Source organism: Phyllosticta citribraziliensis, assembly GCF_038025025.1.
Source record: "Phyllosticta citribraziliensis strain CPC 17464 chromosome Unknown J3D65scaffold_8, whole genome shotgun sequence".
Classification (NCBI taxonomy): domain Eukaryota; kingdom Fungi; phylum Ascomycota; class Dothideomycetes; order Botryosphaeriales; family Phyllostictaceae; genus Phyllosticta; species Phyllosticta citribraziliensis.
The window spans coordinates 1,110,992-1,127,814 of NW_027117345.1; the positions used below are offsets into that span (position 1 = coordinate 1,110,992).

The window sequence follows — 16,823 nt, forward strand, 5'->3', positions numbered from 1 at the left end:
AATGCTTCGGAAAAAAAAAAAAAAAAAAGACGACAACAAAAACTCAAATGCTATGGGAGGAGGAAAAAACGCTGCCTCGAAAGGAGGATGAGGAAAAAGTGGACTTTGAATTGAGCCTGCTCCATCGACAAAGACGGAGAAGAAGCGGAGAAGAAAACAAGACGCGCTAGTAAGTAAACGCCTCTTCAATGTAGTCAATGCTTCCCTCGTCGACCCTCTTGCGGACGGCCTCGCGGACGCCGTCGGAAAAGGCGCCAGCGCCGCACACCGTGACGGCGACGGCGCCCGTGCGCTCCTCGATTTCGCGATCGACGATGGTCTGCACGTCGCAGCGGCCGGGGAACATTTGCACCGAGCCGGAGCTGCTGTTGATTTCGGCGTGGTTGCGCGGGCGCGTGATGAAGAGCAGGATGCGCAGGCACTCGCGGCGGCCAGGCATGCGTAGGATCTCGTCCATCCACGGCCGCACCCATTCCAGGCACTCGGTCGACGGTATTGTCCACACTAGCACCACCTTGCGCGCTGCGAGCGATCCGGCGTGGTAGCCGGCGACCAAGTGTCGCACGTACGACGTCTGGTGCGTGATGCCCACGCCGGCGGCGAAGAGGATCACGGTTCCGTAGCTGTCGAGCGATTCGTGGCCGCCGTACGGGCCCTCGATCATGCCCGTGGTCGTCAGGATGCCGTTAGGCTGTTTGCAGGCGCGGTCGTACATGGAGCGCGTGAAGCCCTCGCGAGCACGGCACACGAGGCCGATGCTGCGCATGGGCAGATGAGGGCGCGTCAGGTCCGTGTCGTTGGAGCGTTCAGTCGTCGGCAGGCCCAGCTTCTCGTCTTCAAAGTCGACTTGGGCGGCGGATGGTGTTGCCCAGGCGACGGAAAAGGGGTGCGAAGACCAGCCGCCAATCGAGGGAACGTAGAGATGGACGTGGCTGCCCGGGCGATGGTACCAGGGGCGCACCAGATCGATGGTGACGCGAACCGCCTCGCTGGGCATTGCTTCGATGGTGACCTTGGACAGGCCGCGTACCGAGACGTTGTAGCGGACGAGCTTCCAGGTGCGGAAGATCCACTCGCAGATCCAGAGCGAAAAGGCGAGCTTGACCCAGGGCAGCTGGGGCAGCTGGTGCAGGTCAATGTGCAAGTAAAGGCCGACGATGGAGCAAACGACCATCAGGCGATGGACGTTGAGGAATGTCTCGTAGAAAGCGTGACGGACGGGAGACCAGGCTTGCACTCCAAGGACGACAAAGGCAACGGTTCCCAAGGTTCCCCATTGGTACGAGGGAGTGGTGCCGAGCAACTCCCTGACGCCGGCCCACTTGGTGCCCGCGTTGTATGTGTTGAGCAGCCAGCACAAGGTGTGGACGACGGACTCGACAATGACGATGCGGGCGGCCCAGCGGTGGAGGAGGTTGAAGGTGTCGTAGCTCACGTGCAGCATCCAGATCAACGGGTTGTTGCGCAGAGCAAAGAGGATGGTGGGAATGAGGTTGAGGGCAGCCAGGGTGCCGGAGCGACCTCTGAGGGCGGCGGCCACCGAGGCCGAGTTTGCTCTGCCCCACGGCAGGGCCAGGCAGTAGGCGACATTGCTAAAGGTGTAGATGAGAATCAGGACCAGGTGGAAGCGCGAGGGCAGGGTGCCAAGGCCAATGGTGCCGAGCTTGATCTCGTCGTTCTTCTTCTTGTTGAAGATGGGAGCGTAGATGAAGTGCTGCTTGAGCCAGGGTACGATCTGGGTCTGGTTGTGCCTCCAGTAGGCTTGCTTGTGCTGTGTGCCCATGACCGAGACATGGCGTATGTGGTTGTTGTACATGCGGGCGAAGCGAACCAACAGCGTCAGGGCAACGATGCAACCAAAGGTTACAAGAAGCACGTCGGTCCATAGAAAGTTGCCAGTCTGGTCGACGCCGGTGAGACCGCTGGCAAAGCGGAAGGGATCCGAGGACCGCTTTGAAAGAGCAGAGAGGCTCCACCGGGGAGGGTCTTGAGGGTGGGACTCCATCACGCCAGGCGATGGATATTGGTGTGCGAAAAGTCCAGGAGTCCGGGGTGCGAGAGGTTCAGTCGCAATGCGGGGAATTGGCGGTAATCCTGGGCCGTCGAAATATGGCAGGCGCACCGGGCACCGTAAACGAGTGTGGTTGTTGAGTAGAGAAAGTGGACTGGGTCGGTCAAGAAGTCGCGGCGAGACTTGTGTTTATGGAATGCGCGGTAGAATTGGGTGGCTGAGGTATCTTTGTCTATTCACAGGTCCAACAATGACATTGTCCAGAGGTCGTCGTCAATGGGGCGGAGGTGGACAAGGAATGGGCGAGTCGGCCAAGCAAATGGAAGAGAGTCCTTGTTGGGCGGCGAGGCGAGGCGAATCGAGTCGAGCGAGAGAGAGAGCAGAGTGACGGCGGGAGGGAGGATTGGGATCGACGTAGACTTGTTTGGTTGGCGAGTCGGGGGGTATGTGGAGTGGACACGACGCCGGCGCGTGGAGGAGTGGACTGGGACGAAAACAACGGAAACGGGAATTGGAGTCAGGCGGCTAGTTAGGGCCAAAACGAGCGTGGGTGCGAAGTGAAGAGAAGAGAAGAGCGAGCAAGCAGAAGAGTCGAAGAGTCGAAGAGGGAGGGGGCCTTGGGAGGAAGTGAAGGGAAAGGAGGACCGTCGTAGGAGTATATGGGCGCAGTGTCCGGCGCGTGCATGGCGTGCAAGCGCCCACACCCAATCAGCCATTTTCTGCCCTGACCTGGCGCCACGCGAGCACAGGACATCGGCTGCGAGTACCCTGTCGTACCACCCGAGGCCCTCACGCCATGAGTATAGCTGCGCGATGAGTGGTGAGGACGTGAGGTTGTTGTTTCATTCTGCCCGCGCTGCGGGAAGCGATACGCTGGCCACCCCGGCCCAGAACATGAGCTTGGCCTCTACCTTAACTTAATTCACAAGTCTTCTCACCTTCGCTTCTCTTCCCTTCTTCCCACCTGTGGCTTGTTCCGTCGTCCGCCATGTCACTCCTACTCCTCCTGCTGCCACTCCTTCCGCCATGCCCTGCCATGAAACCAGCAGGCCCGCCCCTGCGTCGATCAACCACCTAGGTACTGACAAGCTGCCAGGCACCGCCCTCTCTTCCTTTCTCTCTCTTTCTCTCTTTCTCTCTTTCTTTCCGTCAACATTCCTCACATCCGCCCTCGCCGTTCTCTCTGTCCGTGTGCCCCTGTCGTGGCTCTCTATGTGCGACAACAAGGCTCTTCGGCGGTGGGGCCTTTTGACGTCGCTTGTGTTGCTCGTCTTCCGAAACAGGCACCACAGCAGCTACGTCTAGCCACTCGCTAGCCTTATGGCTCCGGTCCCTCCTCCTCGGCCATCTCCGTCCTCCTCAGTTGTTTTCTCCACCAGCCACAGCTGCGAGCAATCTCCTCTCTCCGTCTTTCACGACGTTCGATCTTGCTTTTGGCTGCATCTCCGAGCCCGCTCTGGCTGCCGTTTGACACTCTTCCTGAACCGTCCATGCTTTTGTCGTCTAGAACAAGCTCGACTTGATCAAGGCCGCCGCGTGCCGAGGCAAAAGCAAAATCTCTGTCTGCATAATCTATATAATTAGATTGCCCATGTGGGTCGCAGACGAGAGGTGGGATTTTCGATGCCATGCAGTGCCGCCGTTTGGCCGGCCCGGGGCCTGCAGGGAAGCGACGCTGGCTCCAGGGCCCGGCCATGGCAGCTTCACAAACCACCATCCAGACACACCTTCGCCTCCCTCGGCAACCCTCCGTCGCTCTGCCGCGCGCTTGGCATGGCAGCAACCCGGCATGCCACGCCGACGAACCACGGGAAATTCCATCTCCATCACCGCACTGTCGACTGACACCTGCACCAAACATTCCGCATCCGGCTCTCGTCTCGTCCTCTCGCATCCAACCTCGAAACGCCCTCCACCCTCTCGTCGCCCTGCCTCTCCGCTCCCTCCCCGCCATCCCTCGCTCCCTCGTCACCGCCACGTGGAGTCCTCACCGAGCAGACGCTGCTGTTTCACGCTGATGACCTCATCGCCTGACGGCCACTCCACGCTACAAGGCACCCTCTAGTCTGCTCACGGAAAGGTCAGAGGCACCGCCTTACGTGCCTGACTTGGCGTCCTGCACCCTGCAAGGGACCAGGGGCCTCCTGAAATCTCGAGCATCGCCATTCGATCTCGACAGCATAAAGTCGACAGAGCGTGACCCTCTACAGACATCGCCTGTCTATCTCGTGCGACCCGTCGTGCTGGTGGTGTTGTGGTGTTGTGGTTGCGCCGAGAATAGCATCATGTCGACTTGTTCGTCAACAATGCCTCGCCGCCTCCGCGCACTGACGACAGAGGCGCTCTCAGGCCCCAAACAATGCTGCACCTGGCGAGTGCCGAATTAGACTGCGGGCTTGAATGCAGAGCCTTTGTCGCCGTCCTTCGTCTGCACTGCCACATTCTACCATCGCCAACCGCACTTGTTGGTGGCTTGCCATGCACTTGGCCAAGCAAGCAAAAAAACCAAAACTGACCGCCTTGCCCTGGTGGACGCATTCTTTGCTTCCCCCAGCCACCCGGAGCCGCATGCGGTGTGGAAATTTTTCCGGGGAACTGATTGAATCGCCCTTGCAGGCTCCATGTCAAGCTTCGAATCTTTGCCGCCCCAAAAACATCAACTGACCCCAAGAGGCCCGCCCAGCCCGTGCTCATGATAAGAGCGTCTTTCTTGTGGCAATGGCACAATCACAATCTGTTGCACAAGGCAAACTCCCTCGTACTTGTTGCGCTTTGGCCAAATGATACCAAGAGGGCAAGCAGTATCATCGCCATTTAGTTGCACTCGAGCGGCGCTGTTTCCCCAACCACTACGAGTCTTGTCGCTCACTTCTACCGGATAGGCCTCTGCCACTTGCCTTGACAGATGCCACGCTTACGACGAGATTAGACGTCCTTCACCACCACCATTTCCAAATGCTACTGCTGTCCATCTTCCTGGCACCATGGTGAGTGGGTTTTTCAGGGGGATGCGCTGACCAGCTTCGTATGTCCGAATGCCCCAGCGGCGGAAGGGCCGCGAACGGTCGAATGCTCCAGCAGCGGAAACACTGAGAAGGGTTGAATGCTCCTGGAGCGGAAGCACTGTGAAGAGCTGAATGCTCCAGCAGCGAAATCGCCTCGAAGTGAGGAGTGCTCCAGCAGCGGAAACGCTGTGAAGGGTTGAATGCTCCAGCAGCGCTGCAGAAGCACCATGCACCGCACGCACTCCTGACCAGCTGCTGACTTCTGTCTGGGCTGGACACCAGCATGACCTACTGTTCGTGCTCATGACTCTACCTCAGCCGAAGCCGGCTACCAGACCGCACGCGCTCCGAAGCCGCTGCACGTGCTAACTGGCACCATATCCACTGCCAGCGGCGGCGCAGTATAAAATGACCTCTTTCCCCCCTCCTGGGACAAATGCGCGCCGCTTCATGGCTCTTTTCTGCCACTTGTCAAGAATGAACAGCCACTGTCTCTGTTCTGGGTTCTGCGGCTTTTGTGTCCTGGTACAATGCTTCCTATACGCCTATTCCCATGCCATGATACGATTATGGCGAAATTCATCATTGCCCACTGACGTGGTTTGCCCTGTCCCGTTCTTACTGCTGCAGCAACTCCTTGCTTCGCTCCATCCTTCGCAGAACTGGCCGTCCTTCTGCAACCGGATCAAGATTCGCCGACGGCAGCAGAAGACAAACAGTCTTTTCACAGAATCACTTAGTCTGATTTCGGTTTCTTGTGCTCTGTGTGATGGCCAGAGGCTTAGTTGCGGACGCTGCTGGGGCGCTTTTATGGAGCTTAGACACACTGCCGAAAGCATGAGGAAAGACGAGTCGCACGCATTCATGGCGTCACGGTCAGCGGGCAAGCGAGTCGGCATATCAGCTGCTTGGTAGGCAGTGGACCTGGATGGGGGCCAGAACAACGTACGTGCCTATCTCCTCTCGACTATCCTCGCCCATAAAGGGGCCCTCGAAGCCTCTGGAATCTTTCCTCGCTACAGCTCGCTGCCTCCGCTTGCTGCCAAGCGTGGGGGAACGCTGCACTCGCGGAAAGAGAGTACAGGACAACAAGACTGTGTCTTTTGCGGCGCGGTGCTGCCGTGGCAGAAACTTGCAGGCAGCACGAGAACGAGGAAGAAATACGATGTCTCGCGGGCTGGGGTGCGGCGTGCAACACTGCTGAATTGCGTTTTCAGCCCCTGACGGCGCGACGCTGCGTGCTGGAGTGATGATGCTCAACTTTACGTGGCGGGAAATACATGCAATGTCCAACGCTGGCCTCGCTTTCCAATTTCGACTCTTCGACTCCCACGAAGAGCCCCCGCTGGAACGGCCACAGTTGAGCTGGGACAGATCGCTGTAGTGCAATTGCAAGCGCGATGTTAATGATTATCGGTGTCCTTGACACTGTAGGAGTAGGGTTTTATAGTCAGTAGAAGGGTGCCAACAGGAGAAAGGGAGAAAGAAAAGAGGCATGCAGCATCCATGGCTTCTTTTGATGACAAAGGAGTAAAGGTATATAAGAATGCGCCGTGGCTGGGGGACTTGACCTCATTACAACTACACTACCTGGCCAGATCACATACCTCTGCTGCACGACAGACTTTTGGCTGCGGCAGCTTCTGGCATCATCGATTTGGCGGTGCTGACAGGAAGAGGTGATGGGGAGGCTCTCGGGCAAAATTGGGACGAGTAGTCACTGGTGATGAGCATCAAAGCTCCTAATGATGCAGGTCGTCAACATTACATTCCACCATCAAGCCTCACCGCACATGCTGCCCAAGGAGAAGCTTAACCTTCCCCACAACTGCCAACGCAAGTGGTCCATTTCGGCGGAATCTTCGCAGCCCGCCACAGTGACTGGGTGTTTGTCTGAGCTTTGCACTCTTTTGTTAGTGAGTGTAAAAGCTTTGCGGTGGAGAAGGGGACAGGCGAGGGGAGCCAGGGGTTATGTACCCATCGACAGAGGCCCGAGCGCTGACTCCGACGATAGAGGCGCTTGTGACTGTTGATGCTCATCGATCACCAGGTCTCCATGCCGTCAGTGCTTTTGGTCAGGTGTGTTGGTCGCGGTGGGTTCTGAGTCTTCACACGTGGCTAAGGATAAGGGCCTTTCAAACGCAAGAGAAGCCCAATCACTGAAGAATTTCGCCATGCACTAGTAGTACTACGTACCGCTAAAACTATCACCAGTCATCTGCAGTGACGAACGCATGCTTCCAGGCCTCATAAATGGGATCAACCGAAAGTTCCCTTCCTGGATGCAGCCTACGCATACTGCAGTCTATCCTCCGTCCACCCCGGCTGCAACTCCGACCAATCTCTCGCGTACCCAAACGCAGAGACGTACTTGCCATACGCAAACAACTCGGCCTCGACCTTCGCGCCCGTCTCCGTCTGCGCCCACACGCTCAGCGAAACCACATTGTCGCCCTGATTGTTCAAGATGCCCGGGGGGACAGGGAAGCGCGTCTGCGGCCCAATGTGCGGGAAAAACTTGCCGTACTGGTAGCCGTTGACGAACAGCTGTATCCTCGCGGGGACAGTCGTGGAGGCGCTCAGCTCGATGCCGATGGGCACGTCCAGATCGTCCGGGATGTCGAGCGAGAATGTTGTGCGGTACCACTTGATTCCCGCGCCCGTGAAGCCGTCCCCAGGGCTCCCAGCATCCCAGGCCGCGTCGTCGAAGCCGGGCAGGTGCCACCCGAGGCGCTCGCCCAGCAGGCCGCCCTCGTTCTGCGGGCCGCGGACCGGATCGATGTTCGCGGCGCCGCCCGCGTTGCCCTGAATCTTCCACCTCGTAAAGTCAGACCCGACGAGCTGCGCTCCCAGGATGCCGCGAGTGTTCTCCGGCCCGTAGGGCCCCTGGCTGTCCTGGTCGTGGCCCGTGTAGTCGGTGACGACGGTCAGCACGTTGTCGCGGTCCTGCAGCGTGGCTTGGGTGAAGTCCAGCTCGTCCCACGAGGCCAGGACGGACGCGTTGCCTTCGAAGCCGCCGGCGAGCTTGCCGTTGACCCAGGCGGACCATCCGGCTGCTGCCCCGCCTTGCACCGTCACGTTGGCGGAGGTGGCGTTGCGTCCGTTGAAGTAGCCGCGGTAGACGAGGATGCCGGAGTAGTAGCCGTAGTCGCTGCCGTAGAGGACGGGCAGCGTGATCGGCGCGGCGGGATTCAGGGTCGTGGTCTTGTTGGCTACGGTCCATCGAGAATCGTCGTATGACGGGTCAAGCTCCGGGAGAGAGTCGGCAACCTTCCAGCCCGTCAGAGCAGGCAGTGAAATTTCGCGGTCCGCAGCTCCTGGAAGTTCGGCCAACAAGGCACCGTACTCTGTCTTGTTGGTCGCTAGAGCCTTGCCGTTCCAGGTGATGCTCGAAACCGACGAATCTCCTGTGTATACCTCAATCGTTGTCGAGTTGGCGTTGTCTCCAGTGACGAGAACGGCTTCGCCAGATATGCTGGCACTCCGCACGAGGTAGGGGCCCAAAACGAATATTTGCTCATTCGATGCCACTGCAGGATTAGTTGTCGTCGAGGGAGCGAAAAAAGTGAATGCCGATTCGCGATCCAAGAGATAAAGGACAGGTCCATGAGCAAACTTGACAACGCTTGCCCCGATCCCTTGAGTGTGGCGAAAGATTGCGGAGCTTCCATTGCTCTGCTCGACCGCAAAGTCGGTCGCCGCTCCGAAAGTAGCAAAGTCGCTCACGCCCCCTGACTTGAAGGCGATCTCGCCGACTTGGCCGGGGTTGAGATAGAACGCCAGGACTGGAATATCGAAGATACCATAGGTCAAGACTTCTGCAGACGAGTAAAGAAGCGTCAAATTTCCAACCTTGTAATCAGTCACGACAATGCGAGACTGCCGGCCATCCAAGGAGACGTCGGGTACAGTGATTTGGCCAAGCGAAGTATTGACGACAAGGTCAAACCAGGTATCGTCTTGTGATCTGGAATTATCGTGCTGCGTGATGTAGAAGCCGGCAAAAGTGTCTGGGTTTCGGAGAACCCAAGTGTAAATCTCGCTGGTATTGGCCGCGTTCCCCGTTCCATTGGATTCCATGTTGGTTTTGAGAAGGTCCTCGCTTGCTCGCGTGAATAAGGCGATGAGCTTGGTCTGTTGGAACTTTGGCTGAATCTCACGCGTCTCCCGCAAAGGAGCAGAGTAGTCGTAAGATGTGTACACGACCGGCGCCGCGCTGTGACCCCAATTTGTACCGCCGAAGGCCATGTACATGTTGAATAGCGTGACTCTGTTGGCGATGTTGTTCTTGTAAAAGACATCCGGGTACTCTGGAGAGCGTTCTGATTCACAGTCGTCGTAGAAAAATCCGCCCCAAGGCTGGAACCACCTGGGAAAGGATCAGTGGTTGAGGGGAAACGCCAAGTGAATCGAGACGTACCCTCCTCTAAACTCTGGCAATAGCGATGGTTGCGTAAAGCTGTAATTTTGGAACCACTGGTAGTATGTCCGTACAAGGGTAAATCCGCTGCTTGGATTTGAACAGCTTAAGCCTCCAGGGTAACTGTGTTTGCGTTAGCTCATATCCTAATGGGTCGAAATCGACTCACCTGTCAAGACCGTAGATGTCTACCGCGCCGCCGACGTCCATATAGTCTGTCGACCAGCTCTGCGAGCGCATGCCTTTCTCGTTGGAAGTAAAGGGAACAACAATACCCAGATCCCTCAGCTCTTTCTTGATCTGCTCCATGTAGAGTACGAGCGTATTGTTCGCCTCATGCACCAGTTCTTGGAGCTCGTTTTCGACTTGCACGAGCAATACCGGTCCACCCTCAGTCACCTGGTTGCGCCTTAAAATCTCGCCAATTTCTCTGATCCATGGCTTCCACGCCTCATAGTACGTCTCGTCTGAAGTGCGCAAATCACCCGCGCTGCCGTCGGTGCCCCAGAGGGCAATCCCCCCTGCGCTGGTTTCTGCGTTGCAGTAAGGTCCGGGACGTGCAATCACGTAAAGTCCTGCGGCTTTGGCTTCGTCAAGAAGTCGCTGAACGTCCTTGCCGGGAGAGGAGAAGTCGAATACATCCGGGGAAGCTGAGTGATACGACCAGAAGAAGTAGATACTGCACGTCACCAGTCAGCAGAGATCTTGAAGTGTGTCATTCGTAATACCTGACAGTGTTCAGCCCACTCGATTTGAACCTTTGAAAAATGTCGGCCCAGAGATCTGGATTCGGCAGCCGCTGGTAGTGAAACTCGCCACTAAAAACAAAGAGACGATCGCCATCTACGAGCAGACTGTGCTCATCCCATTGCACATAATCAGTGAACCCATTGTCTCTCTGTGCGAAAGAGACTACGGCTAAAAGCAGAACAAGCAGAATCGAGAAAGGCGACATTGTCAAGGACAAAGGCGCAGCCCATCAGCGCTCAGTCTTAACTTGTATGTCCTTATACGATGCCAAACATGACGCCATCACGGGCTTTGGGTGCAAGCCAGATCCATCAATCGGACGGGCTGATCTTCGCTAGGTTAAATAAAACAAGTTCGCGTTCCTGTTCCTGGAATTTTGCCGTTGGTAGCTGCATGTTCATCAACAAGACCGGGGGATGGCTGTAATTTACAGCAAATCTTGACATGGAGCCCTATGCGGACTTTCGCATGATCATAGACCGAGGTTTGTGGGGTACTGCGAGAGGAGTTTTGCCGCTTTCCTGCGTCGGGGGTGGGACGGCAGGCGCCACACACGTGAATGATGCAAAGATGCGTGTGGGTTTCGCTAGCCAGATGGAGGATGCACCTACTGGAACAAGATATTTGAAAGTCATTCTTCAGGGATTTGAAGCTGTGGAGGGGCAATGAGAGTTCCCAAGGGCTGACTGGGTTGATTCTTGACACTGCTGGTCTTCAAGGTTGAATCTCCAGACCTGCCTAATTAGGCAGGCCTCCCGGTCATCCTGGCAATACTGGTCTCCAAGATGCTTGAATGGCAAAGGTGCAAGCACTGATCTAGCAGAATAATGATAGGCAAAGTGGTTGAGAAATTTTGAATTCAATTTCCCGATTCCAGAAGAGTTGATGTAAGCGCCGAGGGAATGGTCCCAGACTATGTCTTTATACTCCCTCTTCAAGACATAGGAATCCAGGAGACCCACGTGGTCGGGTAGTCAAGGAAGCCTCCGAGTCGTTCAGATCATCAAGTGTTGGATAGCGACATTCTGGAATGTGGTTCAGTTCGTGTGGTGTTTTAAAGAGTCGACGCTACGGTATGAGAACAAGTGCGCACGCAGCCTGGCAAGCTCCGTAGGCGCTGTTGCAGTTAATGATGGCTGGAGGCGCGGCAGCGGCCAGGACGGTGCCGAACGTAAATCCGGCTGCGGCATAGCATGCGACAACCACGCCCGAACAGCCAGCTTGGCAAATGCCATAGCCCAATGGTCCAGCTGCTACAGAGGCTGCCATCGTGAGGGAGGCCACAAGCTTGGTGACACGCATTTTTGGATCTGCGACAAGATTTCAGTCCCTGGGAAATTCATGAAGAGGAAGTTGTTACCGTGAGTTTGGTGAATTTGCGCTCGGTGGTGAGTTGAATGAAAGGCCGCGAGGGCGAAGGTTGGATCCTCTTTCAGGGTTATCTTGATTTACTTATAGCCAAGATCAGGCATCGAGAGAACAAGTAGAAGGAGAAGGAAGGAGACCTTCAAAGTTTGCTTTCACTTGCTCAGGCTTTGTCCAAGGTGAATTTCTCTGGGTGACTGCTTCTGAAATACACGCTTCATAGTGGTGACTTCTAAAAGACTTTCGCGGGTTGTCCAAGACACAACCAGTACTCTTCGTTGACGGTTCCAGTAACCACACCAGGTTGGCTCTCAAGCCGACGCTTGATGAGGAATTCTCGACGCGCATGCTATTCTTAGACACAATAGCTCGCATGTTCTGTTCGGAGAGGCGCATAGGAATCGGTCTTGGTCCTTGAGAGAGTGGGGTCGGGAGTAGCTGTCTACCAGCTTCGCACGCACATCGTCGATTCCTCACCTTCATGGATCCATGGTGTCAAGTGCTCGCAATGCCAGTAGGGCCCGTACAAGTTGACCACGCGTAGTGTGAGCACGCTGTCGGCGTGCACTGGTTCAAGGTCTGACTTGTTCAATCGCTCGTTGCTCGGCCGCTGAGGCTCCAGGGAACCGGACTTGTCTTGGGCTGGGTGACTGAGTGGGAATACGAAGCGTCAGAGAGCGGCATTGCAGCGATGAGCGTTGTGGTTGGTCGCGAGCCGTCAAGTCCAACGGCCCCTCGTTCTGCAAGGCACGGGCCAGGGAATGACTAATCTGGTCTAAACCATTTTCAGACGCAGCTATCAGGCTGCCAAACAACAAGTCCAGGTCCCTGCCAAAAGAACTCGGCTTCGACGCTCTCTCTTCACCGGCCGAGCTACACGACATCCCCATGACCCACCCCAGCTACACATTGCGACCAAGGCAACCTGGTGATGAAAGATGACAACGGCTCTACAGTTGGGGTCCTCGTGCCAGGTCTTGTGACAACACCGACGCTTCGAAGGATTCCAAACAGGCACAGAAGTCCAAGCTGAATTGCTTTGATGACCTTTGCCACTTCAGCCTGCCTCGCCCTTATCATCATGCCATGTGCGTCGCCTCTGCGTCGCCTCGCTTGGCCGCTCCTCCTCAGCGCCAATACGGCAATTCGACTTCTAATTGGACAGCCGACCGCCTCCAATTTTTGAAGGTGCACAAATCGAGCGCACCTCGCAGCCATGCAGCGTGATGGGTCGATAACTAGAGATGCGCTCGCGGATTTGGCATGCGGCTCAAAAGCTCAGACTTGATGATGCTTCCGCTTTGCAGAGGAACCGGACGCCAGACAAGTCTCAATATTCCGGATCACAACGCGGTTTGAACTGGACTTTGCCCGACGCTGGCTCAGGCTCATATCCACGGCTCTTCGTTTCCCACTGGTCTTTCTACCAGAGTGTTTCGGGATTCTTTTCTCTTGGGGTCCTCATGCTTGCGTTACCGTGGCGCAACGCTACAGCCCAAGAGGTGCACGAGAGCCGGGCTGACAAGATAAAGATGACCGGGCGCAAGGGGAAGCCTTCGAGAAGCTGTGGCGTCAGCCGAATAGGACAAGAACCAGCAAAGCCTCCAGATTACGAGTACGGCGGCGCGGACTCTTGTAACTGGACAGACAAAAGATACTGCAGTTGGCCCCGGGGTCGAGTTCGAGCCAGAGGCTGAGATGCTTGAAGAGGCCGGCGCCTCAGCAAGACAATCCAAGGCAGCGCTGCGTATTTAGGACCCATCTGCCTGGGTCTCATTGCAGCACCACTAGCGGTTTTGCAGCCTTTCAATCGGTCTTTGGTAAATATTGGCACCCTACTCATCAACGAATTCCTTCTTCCAATCGGAAGTAATATCAACCGTCCAATACACAGCTCCATGAAATTGTCGACACGTGACTACTCACACAGAACGGGGTTAGTCCGAATGTCGCATCTGGTCTTGTGTTGCTTCCTAGCGCTGGTTCCGCTCTCATCTGCTTACAACGATGCGACATGTTGCGAGCTCGCACGAAGCAAGAGCGCGTTCCTCCCAATCTTCAACTCCAATATATCTTCACCCTGCGGGCAAAAGTATGCGGACGACATCCCTCCGGCCTCGAGTCTTTACATCACCTACGAATTTTGCCACAAGAATTGCCCTGGAATCGGGCTCTCCAAGGCCGATGAGCCGGACCAGTGGGCTGCACCACTCGTGCAGTTCCTTCTGCCGTCGATCATATTCTCAGGGTCAATTCCGAGGTCGATCCAGTTCGAATATGCATGTCCAATTCAAATCAATCCCTCCACGCCACTGAGTCGCTTGGCATCCTACCTCGTGTCTTTTACCTGGTCGCTGGTCGTCATGGCCTGCGTTTTCGTCGACACTTTGGGCTGGATTACCATAGTCGTAGCGTCGGCATCGGAAATGCTTGTTGGCGCATTGCACGAAGGGCTTCTCGATCATCGCATGGTGAAATTCTTGCGAACCAAAAAGAGCATGGTCAAGCTTTCTCTGGACGACCGGATAGACTTGCTTGTTGCGGTAGTCTCGGGCAACTTGAAAATGGGTTCTCGTGTCAACCCAAGGATGGAGATATTGGCTGCACTGCAAGACTGTCCACGTGAGGAGAAGAAGACGAAACTCCGAGGTCTCATGAACGTTCAAATTCCGTATGGTTCTGCTGTAGGCGCACCAGTCGTTTTCTTTCTTGGGTCTTTTGTCTACAACATCCTCGACATTAGGACCCGGCCTTCAGACGAAGATAGCGCCGAGAGCATCGCCTTTGGAGTCGAGTGGATGCTTTGCGTTCATATTGCCATTGCTGCTGGATGTCTCCTAGCTGCCAATAACCCCTCAGCTGCTTCGATAGTTACGGGTTTCGATACTAGCGAATTCACACTCCGTCGTGCGCCTACAGTCACCAGTCTCATCAAAGGGAGATCGCACTTCATCGGCTCATCTGCTTCGGAGTCCTTCGGATTGACGAAGATTTACAAGAATCGCTACCAGCCAGTTGCTTTACGAAGTCGCGGGAAAAACAAGGAAAGATGGGCACAGGAGACGACGGCGTGGCTTGAGAACATTGAAGGGTTTCAAAAGCACATACAAATCACGAAATGGGGCTTCTTCTTCAAAATTGTCCTCCCAACCTTTGTCCTCATTTCTCTTCCTCCGATTGCAGGTGGTGTCGTGGTAAGTCTGCCAATCAACGCACTACTTCGCAGGCTAACAGGACTACAGGCCTATCAAACACCTCCAGTTGGTTGGGGCTGCCGCTCGCTGTCTTTCTTCTGCTACGCGGGCTGCCTAGTCGCACAGTTGATACTTGCAGCCCTGAAAAGAGTTACGCCCAATCGCGGTCGACGTTATTGGGTTTTGCGGATCTTCCGCTGGATCGTCTTTGTACTCTCAGCTTTTGTGGCACTGGGATCGACCACGATGCAGATTGTTGGAACGTATCGAAACTGCCTTTGCTACGTCCATGCCACGGATTGGCTCGACCTCGATCGAGCGTTTGTGAATGTGGCAAGCGATACAGCAGCCCAACGACATTCGAGCAAAAACTGGATTGAAATTGGGGCCGTGGCGACGGCTTTTATGGCAGCCTGCTGTTACGTCGCTTGGTGGTACCAAAGAGACATAAGAGATGGTTTTATTTCCGCACTGGATCAACTGGATGAAGCCACGGAAGCTTCTGGACACCGCGGTAGACCGAGATCTTCGACTGGCGCATCAGTCACCTCATCGATTCGTCCTCTCCTTCAGTTGCCTTTGCACTCTCCGGCATCTTCGACCATGAGTGTGTCGGACGTTGAGCTTGGTGATCTTGATGTCGCAAAATCCAACGACTTCTTACGGCCTCCTCCTGCAACGCGCAGCAGAGAGACTTCTCGAGGACGGACATGAGCTTCCCACTGATCGGACTGCATCAGATTGTTTCTCAAACATACAAGAGCACCTTGTTTCCTTGCCTTCGCTTGGATTAATGTCTCTCGGGGATACGAAGTAGTCCGAGGTCCGATGGTCCATCCTGCAATTATTGTGGATCCAGACCATCAATTCAGCTGTATATCAATGTCGCCCTATCCGCGAGTCTTGGAACCGTCTTCCTTCGAACTTTTGGATCGCTGATTTATCCAGATCATGACTTGTGGAAACATCTCTTACTTTCCCGACTCATATCAAGGCGCCTCCAGTCTGCAGCTCCAGCATGCATGTCAGTTCCCCTTTACACTTTCACTACGAACACGGGGTCCAGTTCTCCATTTCGAAGTCTTACTGACATGTGAGCCAAGTTCCGGCCTTGTTGTAATGGGCGAACCCTCCCGATCTTGACTTCAACGAGAGTAAGAAAGCCGTCTTACTTACCTCAACAAGCCACGCAGATCTTCTCCATATATGCACCGGTCGAAGACTGCCTTCAACACCAAGTCTTACTCGCACACCGAAGATTTTCCACATCCACGGTCCGGCCACGACCAATCAAGCTGCCTCTCCACACGAAACCATGCAATGAACGGCACTCTGGGATGCCTTTTAAATCTACTACAAACCGATATCACCGGGCTGCCTTATGAGCGGACTCAGCACTCAATAGCCGACTTGGACCGTGGCTCCCTGCGCTTCATAGCGGAAGTCCTCCTCCAGATCCGGCCTGAGACTCTATTAAGAGAAAGAGGTACCATGATCAGGAGAGCTCGTGGCTCTGAGCCCCCTCAGCCTCTTGCCTTGCTCTCGAACTGGCGGGACGGTCCGGTCTCGGCTGAAATCTTATCTTATCGGGACCTCCAAGCGCTTCGAGCTTGCGGGAAGCGTCGTAAGCGCGCTCCTTTTGCATTATTGCCGGGCGTTCTTTCTTTTCCGAACCCGCCGACGTCTTTCGAGCGGGCAGGATGCCTGACGGAAATATTCCAGTTTTCTTCCACAGTCTGGGAGGAACGGAATGAAGCCTTCTACAAGAGCCAGGGGCCGTCGTTTCCAGCAAACAAAGCCAAAGCCTCGCAACGCTTTGGGCCTCTGACGCGTAGTCCATGCAAATCCGAAGAGTTGAGGCTCTTGTTTCATGCAATGCTACTCGCGCGTTGCCTGATCTGCGAACAGGATTATCCGCACAGACTGTTGCCAGCATCACAAGAGCCCCTACGCGCACGGATTATTGCGCCGACTAATTCGCCATGAAGCAAGCATACAGGTGCTTGTATGAATTTTGAAGGCGGACGCGTCAGCCATACGAAACCGAACTCGGCAAAGAACAACACTGCGCAGGACGA

The 16,823-nt window shown here is 55.4% G+C and overlaps 5 protein-coding genes across 5 annotated transcripts; 2 read left to right on the forward strand and 3 right to left on the reverse strand.

Annotated features, from left to right (window-relative positions):
- Nucleotides 1–129: 129 nt before the first annotated feature.
- Nucleotides 130–2,126, reverse strand: J3D65DRAFT_437072 (ferric reductase like transmembrane component-domain-containing protein). The gene has a single exon (XM_066796227.1). It carries the CDS (start codon nucleotides 2,003–2,005, stop codon nucleotides 167–169), a length of 1,839 nt encoding a protein of 612 aa, XP_066653791.1. The 5' UTR covers nucleotides 2,006–2,126; the 3' UTR covers nucleotides 130–166.
- J3D65DRAFT_699436 (uncharacterized protein) lies at nucleotides 2,127–2,841 on the reverse strand (the record flags this gene model as incomplete). Its single annotated transcript, XM_066804064.1, has 1 exon — nucleotides 2,127–2,841. A coding segment is annotated over one exon (594 nt), but the record flags the coding sequence as incomplete, so codon positions are not given.
- A 4,336-nt stretch (nucleotides 2,842–7,177) lies between these two features.
- J3D65DRAFT_437139 (glycoside hydrolase superfamily) lies at nucleotides 7,178–10,514 on the reverse strand. The gene is made up of 4 exons (XM_066796228.1): nucleotides 10,165–10,514; nucleotides 9,606–10,115; nucleotides 9,437–9,559; nucleotides 7,178–9,385 (listed from the first exon to the last, which is right to left on the reverse strand). Exons 1-4 carry the CDS (start codon nucleotides 10,389–10,391, stop codon nucleotides 7,306–7,308), a joined length of 2,940 nt encoding a protein of 979 aa, XP_066653793.1. The 5' UTR covers nucleotides 10,392–10,514; the 3' UTR covers nucleotides 7,178–7,305.
- Nucleotides 10,515–13,914: 3,400 nt separating this feature from the next.
- J3D65DRAFT_669185 (uncharacterized protein) lies at nucleotides 13,915–15,459 on the forward strand (the record flags this gene model as incomplete). The annotated part of the gene is made up of 2 exons (XM_066803171.1): nucleotides 13,915–14,745; nucleotides 14,794–15,459. 2 exons carry the CDS (start codon nucleotides 13,915–13,917, stop codon nucleotides 15,457–15,459), a joined length of 1,497 nt encoding a protein of 498 aa, XP_066653794.1.
- Nucleotides 15,460–15,666: 207 nt separating this feature from the next.
- J3D65DRAFT_437164 (uncharacterized protein) lies at nucleotides 15,667–16,812 on the forward strand. The gene is made up of 2 exons (XM_066796229.1): nucleotides 15,667–15,769; nucleotides 15,849–16,812. Exon 2 carries the CDS (start codon nucleotides 15,952–15,954, stop codon nucleotides 16,729–16,731), a length of 780 nt encoding a protein of 259 aa, XP_066653795.1. The 5' UTR covers nucleotides 15,667–15,769; nucleotides 15,849–15,951; the 3' UTR covers nucleotides 16,732–16,812.
- Nucleotides 16,813–16,823: the final 11 nt, after the last annotated feature.